Consider the following 12,124-nt stretch of genomic DNA (forward strand, 5'->3'; position numbering starts at 1 on the left):
TTTTTCCTGGATCCCCCGTGCGTTTTAAATTGTTATACACGTTTTAGCAGAGAATCATTTCTTAATTGAAAATCGTTATTTAAAAGTTTATACCCCAATGCCATTTTATTTCTGCTGATGGACGCTGCCACGTTGGGGTTTCGGCATCGCCCGTTTCCATGGAAATCAATCCCACAATGCATTATGGCTAGTGAGGTGATGTCTTCACCGGCATACCAGTATAAAGGCTACTCGAGCCATTCCTCGATATTAAAGACTGGATAAAAACGACTTCTTTTTACATACAATCTTCATGTTTCTTTTAAAACTTTATGACTTTGATTTCTAGTTAGTGCCAATCGCGTTTCCACATTCCGGTTTTGACCTATGCATCCATTTCTTGAACTGTGTCTTTTCTCCCGGACTATTCCTCTAAAAAAAAAAAAAAAAAAAACATTCACTGACCACCAGCAGTCAGTGCACAAGGAACAGGAGGGCAGCGCAAAAGAGAGATAATGGGGAGTAGCCAGTGTCAGCCAGCTAATGGCACAGCAAAGAGTTATGGGTACTGAATAATTTAAATTAATCACACCTGCAAGCTAGTAGGCAAAGGGACTGGGGTTGTCTACAGAGGACAGACATGGTGATTATGGGGGAAAAATAATTTACAGAAAATGAAAAATGACGTAAAACATTTTGTACACGTCTGAGGACACTGGCATCGGCTCGTGAAACACAAGAAAGGTTGAGCAACACTGGCCCACAGTATTTTATATTAGATTATTACAAGGGGGGCTCTGCCCCCTGCTCGCTTTGCTCGCCTACCCCCGGCGTTGGGTATCCTGAAATACATTAGTCGAGCTTGTTCGTCTTGGAGCCGTGCCCGCTTTGCTTGCGGCATTTCAGACGCACGTTGTAGGTGCCTGCGTTCATTGATTTTATCCAGGTGGGCTCGTGTTTGTATATCCGTCAGTCGAGCTCGTTCGTTTTGAACCCGTGCCTGCTTTGCTTCCGCAGTTTCAGACGCGCGTTGTAGGCGCCTGCGTTCATTGATCTTATCTAGGTGGGCTCGTGTTTGTATCGTTGAGCTGTATTGTGTTTGAATTCGGTGTAAAGCATTCAGCGGTTTGTACAATCCCAAGCAGCACATTATTCCTAACTTCACTCCGCAGTAGTGCCACTCACAATATGGCGGTGACGCCTGCGCCTGCCGTAGTAGTGCCACTCACAATATGTCAGTGACACCTGCGCCTTCCGTACTGTCATTGTGGACCTGTGAGGCCGCCGTAGCCTCTTCCATTTGAATCTGGGCTGCAGCGCAGAATCCTCTTTTTTGTATGGCTGTGTTGTTGATCGTTAGCTATGGGCGCGTTGTTGCTTCATTTCTCATTCCCGTCAGTTGAGCTCTTTCGTTTTTGGGCCGTGACTCCTTCATTCACGGTGGATACGACTTCGCGTGCGGTTTATGAGACGCGCGCTGTACGCGCCTGCGCAGTACGTCTCATGGTCCCATTGCCGTGTACCTGCGTCCATGCCATCCGGTTTACCATTCTCGGTTAATAATATGGATACATAAGCGGCTTTGTTCTCCTAATTCTTTTGGGGAAGTTCAAGTCATTTACATTTAGACCATCCACATTATTGTCATTACATTCTAAATAAAATAAGAACAGTGTAAAACCCACAAGCGTTGTGTACCTTACTTGCTGAACACTGGCATCTCTCACTTGCTGGCATAGGGTGCTGAGATGCTGTTCTAGGCTGATGGCTGGTGATCAGAGACGGGAAGGTGGCAGGTAACAGCTCCTTCGGTGGGCACTGTAAAACACATGTTGGCCTGTTAGTTGGCAAGACAAGAGTGTTTGCGTATACAAAGGTGGGTTATAGTCAGAGGGTACAAACTAAAGACTAGGCTTTTCTAAATAGCGTTAACAATGTGATGCTACCAAATGCTCCATTTTCTGAGCACATTTAGCCAGATTTACGTTCTGAATGGCCCGTGAGCCAGAGTCCTGCATGGGCTTCATTTTTACACATTCTGACAGATGGCAGCCAGTGCCGTTACCCGATTGGGATGCCTCTGTAATGTAAGGACAGGGGGAGATGACTTATGAAAGGCGTTATCTCCCCCAAACTGCTATTTGGCAGTCCCTCTGGGGTGTCCCACAGGGTTATATGAGACTTGGTATTGGTCAGCTCAGCCCAGTTGGGTTCCAGGGATGCCACCAGGGGAGGTACAGAGCCCTACTTTAGGTTTGGGTAATTTCAAATGTCGCTAACGAGCCATCTGGAGTTTTCCCGGGTGCGGCTTGAAATGGAGCCAGCTTCCTCATAAAAGAGAGCATGAATCAGGAGGAGATGGATGGAGCTCATCAATGAGGTGTGGAGAAGGAAAGGGGCTGCAAGTCTCTGGAAGAAAGGGACAGTGGTATTATAGTACTTATGACTGGGGGTATCAGTCCTTGGAGATTGCTCTGGATTCCTTTCCTTAAATAAAGGGGCTTTTTGTTGGACAGAACTGGTGTCTCTGCCTGTTTGTGTCGGGTCTGGTCGGCACATGCGCCTCTGGTTTCCACACCATCCTACTGGTGCTTACCACAATCAAACCCCCAACTAAAAATAATTATTAAATATTTCCACAACCAGAACAGACTGGCAGATTTATGAACCGCGACCCAGGCATACTTTCAAGTGCAAGTGACTAAGTATCTGAATAGCCATTAGAGAACTTACACTCCCACCCAAAGTGAGCGGAGTATTCCATTAAATTAAGTGCAATGATGACAGAGAAACATCTTGAATCTCAATCTATGGTGGCCAACCCTGGACAGCACACCAAATAAAAATCCAAAACATCCATGTGGAGCTGAAGTAGAAATCCTTGACCACCTTGAAGAAGGTTCTGGAGGAGATACTGGGACAACTTAGCTATAAGCTAAACAAACGAGCCTGATGACTCATCGGAATCCTCTCGTTTGTCACATTTCATAATATGCTTATGTTCTGTCAGAAACTGATTTAAAGCCAATTAAAAAAAAAAAAAAGGATGCCATTGAGTGCCTTACCAAAGTATTGGGAATTTCACAACAGGTCTCCAGTTCAGGGATTAGCGGATCACAGTAGACTGTTAACTTCTGAAGTTCAATCTGTAAGACAACACGTAACGCACAACCCGTCACACCAGAGTATCACACACTAAACTAATGTATGAGTAGCCTGGACCTTGAGAACTCTGATCTAATAATATTTATACTTGGTGGATACTCACATCGATCGGCCTGCCATCTTCTACACGAGTGGTGATGAGCATGCGGCCTGCAGAGTCGATGGCGTCCTTTTCATCGATGAGTCTTCTCTCAATCAGCTTGCAGTCCATGTAGAGGGAGACAATTTTGGACTGAAAGCTGAAGCTCAGTTTGTGCCACTGGCGGTCGAACAAAGTGTGAAGATCCCGACTCTTGAAAGTGTAATAAAGAGTGTTCTTCAGAAGACCTCTCACTGCCAATTCCACCACTCTTTTATTCCCATCTATTACAATGGATATCTGGAATTCAAATTTAAAAACAAAGAAGATCTGAGACAACAGGGGCGACAGGTTGTCAACAATAAAATCATTTTTGTACAGCTGCAATAGGTTTTGACTTATTTTGGATTCCCAACTTCGATTTTCATCTCTCGTCTTGATTTACGGGGTGGATTGGTGGCTCTGAGGCTAGGGATCTGCACCAGCAATCAGAAGGTTGCTGGTTCAAATACCATAAAACGCTATGCAATTGGGAGTACTCATTGAGCAAGGCCCTTAACCTGCAATTGCTTTGCCTTGGGAATGACTTTAACCTGCATCTAGACCTGCAAGCAGGTCGTCCAACTTGCAAGGGAAAATCTTGGGGTTGGTGGCAGGATTGGCACTGTAGCCACCGTAAAAAAAAACAAAAAAAAAACCCTCACACTGTTCTAGTGTGGTGCTGAGGGGTCACTCGCTGCCCTCGAGTCCCAATACAGATGGTTTGTCGTGTGGTGGTTCGGGGCATAACATGAGCTACCAAAGCTATGCTGATGACACACAGCTGTATTTATCAATAGCGCCTGATGACCCCGACTCTCTTGATTCACTGACACAATGTCTTACTTGTGTTTCTGAATGGATGATTAGTAAGTTTCTCAAACTAAATAAGGAGAAAACAGAAATTTTAGTGATTGGCAAAAATGGATATAACGAGGTTATTAGAAACTTGATGCATTAGGATTAAAAGTCAAGACGGAGGTAAAGAATTTAGGGGTAACTACTGACTCTGACCTGAATTTTAAATCGCATATTAATCAGATTATTAGGACAGCATTTCTTCACTTAAGAAATAACAAAAGTTAGACCTCTTATAACATTGCAAGATGCTGAGAACTTAGTTCACGCTTTTGTTTTCAGTTGACTAGATTACTGTCTGGCGGCATGGTGGCGCAGTATGTAGCGCTGCTGCCTCGCAGTTGGGAGATCTGGGGACCTGGGTTCGCTTCCCGGGTCCGCCCTGCGTGGAGTTTGCATGTTCTCCCCGTGTCTGCGTGGGTTTCCTCCGGGTGCTCCGGTTTCCTCCCACAGTCCAAAGACATGCAGGTTAGGTGGATTGGCGATTCTAAATTGGCCCTAGTGTGTGCTTGGTGTGTGAGTGTGTTTGTGTGTGTCCTGCGGTGGGTTGGCACCCTGCCCAGGATTGGTTCCCTGCCTTGTGCCCTGTGTTGGCTGGGATTGGCTCCAGCAGACCCCCGTGACCCTGTGTTCGGATTCAGCGGGTTGGAAAATGGATGGATGGATAGATTACTGTCACGCACTCCTCTCAGGACCACCCAAAAAAGAATCAATCAACTGCAACGAGTGCAGAATGGAGCGGCCAGAATCTTAACTAGGAAAAGAAAATCTGAGCACATCACACCAGTTTTAGCATCACTACAATGGTTACCCGAGTCATTTAGAATTGACTTTAAAATACTGCTAATGGTTTACAAAGCCTTCAATAATCTCACTCTCTGTTGGATATCTCGGAATGTCTTTCACCTTACACTCCAAATCGTAACCTTAGATCTTCAAATGAGGGTCTGCTTATAATTCCAAGAGCAAAACTTAAAAGAAGTGGTGAGGCAGCCTTCTGTTGTTATGCACCTAAAATCTGGAATATCTGACCGATAGAAATTTGCCAGGCTAATACACTGGAGCACTTTAAAAAACTGCTAAACACTCATTATGTAAACATGGCTTTCTCAGAGCTTCATTTTAGTTTAACCTTTATACTCTGTATATGCATTTAATTATCATTCCTGGTGCCTCCATAATCCGTACTAACCCCTACTTTCTCTTCTGTTCTTTTTCTGGTTTTCTGAGGTACTGATCTGTGCCCCCACCACCTGATCAAAGCCCCGTGATGTCCCTACATTGATGGATTAAAGGCCAGAAGTCCACGTGACTGTCATCATCAAGTTATTCCATGAGAACCGTGAATACCATGAGGACTCATTGATGTCATTGATGTTAGGTAGAATGCCTAGAGGGGACTGGGTGGTCTTGTGGCCTCTGAACCCCTGCAGATTTTTTTTTTTTTTCTCCGGCCGTCTGGAGTTTCTTTTTTGTTTTTTCTGTCCTCCCTGGCCGTCGGACCTCACTTTTACTAATTATGTTAATTAGTATTGCCTAATTTCATTTTTTATATTTTGTCTTTTTTCTTCATGTAAAGCACTTTAAGCTACATCATTTGTATGAAAATGTGCTATAAAAATAAATTTTGTTGTTGTTGCTGTTGTGTGGTGGGTGCGGCAACGCTATGTTCGTTACTCTCAGCCAACTTGTCAAGAGAGTTTACAATCATTTGGAGCAAACCGGTCAATGGGTATGAGAAATGTGCAACTATGGGACAATAAAGCCAACATAACAGTCCATATTACAGCTGGGAATCAAGCATTATGTCCTGCTCTTGTCTAACAGGCTTGGACTCTGCACAACCCTGTACTGAGATAAGCAATCTTAGAAAATGAATGAGGAATAATGAACCAGAAATGTACAGGGTGCGCACAAAGTCCGTATACCCCTATCTTTGGGAGGATTTTGAAAGCTAAAGGTTACCTCTTAGGAATCCAAAACATCTTTATAAGTCCCTCCATGATCTCTGCATAGCCGAATGCACCACCAGGTTCTCCTGCTCATGTTCTGCAACATTTGCGGGGTGACTTTCTGGAATGCTGCGTGAACCGCATGTTTCAGTTCATCGTTCAATGAATAACGGCGCTTCTGCACGTCTTCTTTGATAAACCCCCAGAGTGCATTATCTGGAGTTGTGAGATCAGGGCTTCTTGGAGGTCACGGAAGAGGAGCGGGATTGTTGTTTGATCCTCGTCCGATCCAACGATTGCCAAAAACATCGTTGAGGAGATCACGTACGGTGATTGCGAAATGGGCATGTGCCCCATCTTGTTGAAACCAAACACTGTCAAGGACGCCCTGGTTTCTCAGTTGCGGGATGAGCCAGCCATTCAGCATTTCCAGATAACTGAATTGGATAACAGAACCATCAAAAAAATAAGGGCCAAACAAATGCTGTGCTGTCATTCCAGCCCAGATCATCACGTGTGGTGGGCTATGCTCAATTTCTTCAAAGAAATGTGGATTTTGTTTTCCCCAGAAAAACACGTTTCGATTGCGGGAGTTGCGATAAATCACGCACTCATCAGTGAACATAACCTTTTCCTTATCAGCATTTGTTGGAAATTGGTGCAGCATCAGATCACAAGCTTCCTGACTTGTGTCACCCATCGCTTTGTCTTGGAACAACCGCCACGTTGTTGCAGATTTCTTGAGCGGCAGCAGGTGGCAGCACCAGACGGGATGTCGGAAACACACCTCGAAATACTGGGAAGACTTGGGCTGATGTCCACAGGAACCAAATTGTCATGGTTATTCCTGTAAAATGCTCCTAAAGATAGGGGTATACGGACTGTGTGTGCACCCTGTAGGTGCTGTTTTCACTCTGCCAAATTAGGTGGTCTCAACACAGCAGTGTTTGGAATGGAACTGAAGATGAGCTTCATCTGCTGCATAGACAATTTACAATTGTCCTAATAAGGGGAATCTTCTGAAAATGTTGGTCTTAGCTAACTTTCAACAGTGTAAGGGGGGCAGACAGGTTCTCCGAGGTGAACCCAGACTTTGTATGCAGACATGATGAATACAGTGCCTAGAAATAGTAGCCACCCCTTTGGACATTTCCACACTTTACTGTTATAAAAGATTAGATTAGATAAGCTTTAGTCATCCCATTGGGAAATTCAGAGACATACAGCAACAGAAACATTAAAAAGTAAAGGATACAGACTTACAGGACAAAGAATACAGCCAATCAATCAAATGAGAAGTAAATCTCTACTGTATATACAGGTGCTGGTCATAATATTAGAATATCATGACAAAGTTGATTTATTTCAGTAATTCCATTCAAAAAGTGAAACTTGTATATTAGATTCATTCATTACACACAGACTGATGTATTTCAAATGTTTATTTCTTTTAATGTTGATGATTATAACTGACAACTAATGAAAGTCCTAAATTCAGTATCTCGGAAAATTAGAATATCAATTAAAACCAATGCAAACAAGGATTTTTAGAAATGTTGGCCAACTGAAAGGTATGAACATGAAAAGTATGAGCAGGTACAGCACTCAATATTTAGTTGGGGCTCCTTTGGCCTGGATTACTGCAGCAATGCGGCGTGGCATGGAGTCGATCAGTCTGTGGCACTGCTCAGGTGTTATGAGAGCCCATGTTGCTCTGATAGTGGCCTTCAGCTCTTCTGAATTGTCGGGTCTGGCGTATTGCATCTTCCTCTTCACAATACCCCATAGATTTTCTATGGGGTTAAGGTCAGGCGAGTTTGCTGGCCAATCATGAACAGGGACACCATGGTCCTTAAACCAGGTACTGGTAGCTTTGGCACTGTGTGCAGGTGCCAGGTACTGTTGGAAAATGAAATCTGCATCTCCATAAAGTTCGTCAGCAACAGGAAGCATGAAGTGCTCTAAAACTTCCTGGTAGACGGCTGTGTTGACCTTGGACCTCAGAAAACACAATGGACCAACACCAGCAGATGACATGGCACCCCAAACCATCACTGACTGTGGAAACTTTACACTGGACCTCACGCAATGTGGATTCTGTGCCTCTCCTCTCTTCCTCCAGACTCTGGGACCTTGATTTCCAAAGGAAATGCAAAATTTACTTTCATCAGAGAGCATAACTTTGGACCACTCAGCAGCAGTCCAAAGGCGAGACGCTTCTGACGCTGTCTCTTGTTCAAGAGTGGCTTGACACAAGGAATGCGACAGCTGAAACCCATGTCTTGCATACGTCTGTGTGTGGTGGTTCTTGAAGCACTGACTCCAGCTGCACTCCACTCTTTGTGAATCTCCCCCACATTTTTGAATGGGTTTTGTTTCACAATCCTCTCCAGGGTGCAGTTATCCCTATTGCTTGTACACTTTTTTCTACCACATCTTGTCCTTCCCTTCGCCTCTCTATTAATGTGCTTGGACACAGAGCTCTGTGAACAGCCAGCCTCTTTAGCAATGACCTTTTGTGTCTTGCCCTCCTTGTGCAAGGTGTCAATGGTCGTCTTTTGGACAACTGTCAAGTCAGCAGTCTTCCCCATGATCGTGTAGCCTACAGAACTCGACTGAGAGACCATTTAAAGGCTTTTGAGTTAATTAGCTGATTAGAGTGTGGCACCAGGTGTCTTCAATATTGAACCTTTTCACAATATTCTAATTTTCCGAGATACTGAATTTGGGACTTTCATTAGTTGTCAGTTATAATCATCAACATTAAAAGAAATAAACATTTGAAATACATCAGTCTGTGTGTAATGAATGAATCTAATATACAAGTTTCACGTTTTGAATGGAATTACTGAAATAAATCAACTTTGTCATGATATTCTAATTTTATGACCAGCACCTGTATATTGTGAAAGAATCAGTCTCAACACATGAAAAAGGTTTGGGCCACAGCCACCCGTATATTGTCCCTGGCTGCAAAAGGGTATAGAAATAGGATGTGTTCTCAAACTGAACTGATCAGGTTAAGAAAAGATGGCAACTTTATAAGCCGAAAAGTGGAAGCGATGTCAATTGGCCAGAACCGGAAGTGACGTCAGTCTGGGCGGCGAAATCGAAAGTGATGTTGAATCAGGCAGGTTTTCCCGTATTTGGCCTGCAGAGATAACAGAGGTAGGTTTAGTGCACCCCGCCACCCCCTGGCCTGGCAGGTAATTACCTCCACTTGGTCCTCTCAACTCCTTCCCAGTCGCACGTGTGTGACAATATATATAAAAAAAATCGTCTGTCTGTCTGTGCGCTTTTCACGAGACAACTACTTAACGGATTTAGATCGGGTGTTTTTCTATAATTTGCTTGAACATTCCGGTTGATTTTTGAAACTTCTCTCATGCCATAGTTCGGTTGTGGCACCAATCCGAGAGACAGGCTGTGGGCAGAGAGGAGGGGGAGGCAGGACCTCAGGAGTGGGGAGCCGTGCGGGGCCCTCCTCACTCTCGCGCCAACCTCCGTTCGAGTCGCTCTACTTCTCGCCACCTTGACTCTGCTTAGCTAACGTTACCTGTTTGTTCAGCAGACATTATCATTGAGAAATTGTTAAGGAGTAACATTTGACATTTTTGAGAGAGAGAGAGATCAGAGCTACATGTGTTTTAGAGGGTAGCTGCTCCTTGGCAGAGATATCACGGCCACGTGCTTTACTCCTCACTTGGGGAACACTCTCCCGTCAGAGCTGAACATGATCGGTTACAGTGCCAACATTTGACGTGGTAGTGTACCTACCTTCCAGTTGGCCAGAGATACCTTGCCAACTTTTTACATTTTTGGCAAAGAGATCACAGCTACATTCTTGCCCCTGATAGCTAAACCAAAACTATCATACATCAACCTACTGTATTTAAACATTTTTTTAATGAATTTTGAAGTTTGTCCTATTTCACTACTATGCTGATGGATCCGCAGGGGACAGCTAGTAAATAAACAAAAATAAACTTAATGAGTGCCCCGAGAGGAAGCATTGAATTGCCTGACAGCGGTGGGCAGAAAAGACCCCCAGAGGTGCTCCTAAGCACACCGTGGTGGAATGAGCCTGTGGTTAAAAGTGGTCCAAGAGAGGGGATGGAGGGGATTTTTCATGATGGCATCTAATTTTGCCGCCTTCTTCTTTTCCCCAGCAGTTTCCAGTGTGTCCAGGATTGGCCCTGTGATGGCGCAGGCTTTCTTGATAAGTTTGTTCAGATGTTGTGCTTCTTTTGAGCTCAAGTTGCTTCCCCAGGAAGCTGCAGAATTGAACACCACACTGGCTACTATGGACTGGTAGAACATTTCCAGGAGTTTGCTGCACTCAGCAAAAGACCTGAGAGTCTCCTTAGGAAGTCCAATCTGCTCTGAACCTTCTTGTGTTGTCAGACGAGTCCAGTTTGTTGTTTACGTGGACCCCCAGGTGGTCTCTGCACCACTTCCACGCCCTCCCTGTGAACTGCACACATTCATAATGCAAGAAGGTGATAGCTAAGAAGGCGGCACAATGGCGACCTTAGTAATTCATTTTCCAGCTGGGTCATGGACTGTGAGGACGCCGCACATTCTTCCCATGTCTGTGTAGGTTTTTATCAGGGTACTTGGGATTTTGTCCCTTATATTGGGTTAATAGGTGATGCTGGTGTGCATGAGGGTCAGCACATGCTCTGTTATGGATTGGTGCCCTGTTCAGGGTTGGCGCCAGCAACCTGAGCAATTATAAGAAATTTAGAAAATGGATGGATGAATGTTTAATTATGAATGACTTGATTATAGTTGACTCGTCTAAATGAATTTCTAAAGTAAGTTAACATTACCATTAAAGAACACGGGGACAGAGATGAAAACTTATTAATGGTAAATTTCACACAAACATTAGGAGGTTTTTCTTTATGCAGAGGACCACAGACACTTGGAATAAGTGACTAAGTAGTGTGGTAGACCGGAGGACTTTAGAGACCTTCAAAACTCAACTTGATGTTAATTTGGAAGAATTAAGTGGATAGGACTGGCATGCTTTGTTGGGCCGAGTGGCCTGTTCTCCTCCAGATTGTGCTCATGTTCTAATTAGAGACACCAAACATGCCATGCCTGAATATGGTTGTGGTGTTTATACACGTGGTATACATTAGACAAAAATGCTTCCCCAAATGCTGTTCAACCTCATGGTGATGCGATACTCAAAATGACAGCAAGATATGCAAATCATTAAGCATCAGGTACTGAACTCCTGAATTGATAATGGCAGTTTCACCTTTCTATTTCCTTTCAGCGTCAAGTCTTCTTTTCTGTTTCTGTTGCTCCCTTAATCCTTCCATTGTTATTTTATGAGTTTGTCTATCACAAGAGTAGAAATGGCAAACTGCAACCCCAAACATTTCAAAAGTGCACGGACTGGAGGAGATTAGGGGCGGGGTTTTAAGAAAGAAACTCTGTGGGCGGAGCCTTTCCAGGGATGGATTTCTTCTTCAAACTTTTTAGCATGTTGTCCCCAAATGTGTGTGATAGGTCATATGGAAGTCCAATATATTATTCAGTGCATTTCCCTGCAGTGCCCCCTTTCAACACCCACAGACCCCAGCAGGGCTGTGCTGCCGGACTACAATTCCCAGCATTCCCTGCTGGTTCCTGAATGGGCGCCAATATCGAGGGCTGCTGCCATCTAGCACCTGGGGAGACTAAACATCCCTCAGAGACGGTCCTTCCCTGTCCTTCTCTTCTTTTCTCCCGTCCAGGAAAGGTACTGGAACCACGTCCAGTCGGGATTCCAGTCCAACCTGTGTGGCACTTACACGTGTCAGGATTGTTGACTCCTTCTCCTCCTTTTCCCATCGATTGGGAGATGACAAATAGTGACATTATTTTCACCATGGCTTTGGAAGTCCCACTCTGTTCTGCCTTGCATAATATTTAAGAGAACCAAAGACCACAAGTGGTTTTCAGTATTAAACCTGCACCTGAAGAGAACAGAGCTCTACCTTCAGAAGTGCTTCCTTATCATTACAGGAACTCGATTATCGACATTGGCGGTCTCAAC

General features: G+C 44.3%; 1 protein-coding gene across 1 annotated transcript in view; it reads right to left on the reverse strand.

Moving 5' to 3' along the window:
* LOC114665759 (collagen alpha-1(XIX) chain) overlaps nt 1-12,124 on the reverse strand; it is a 192,583-nt gene that overhangs the window by 109,162 nt on the left and 71,297 nt on the right. The window contains exons 6-8 of the mRNA XM_051919255.1: nt 3,248-3,523; nt 3,045-3,125; nt 1,678-1,797 (exon numbers count right to left, since the gene is read on the reverse strand). Of these exons, the coding sequence (XP_051775215.1) occupies nt 1,678-1,797; nt 3,045-3,125; nt 3,248-3,523 (477 nt within the window). The remainder of the gene's footprint in view (nt 1-1,677; nt 1,798-3,044; nt 3,126-3,247; nt 3,524-12,124) is intronic.

Source organism: Erpetoichthys calabaricus, chromosome 15, assembly GCF_900747795.2.
Source record: "Erpetoichthys calabaricus chromosome 15, fErpCal1.3, whole genome shotgun sequence".
Lineage (NCBI taxonomy): Eukaryota > Metazoa > Chordata > Cladistia > Polypteriformes > Polypteridae > Erpetoichthys > Erpetoichthys calabaricus.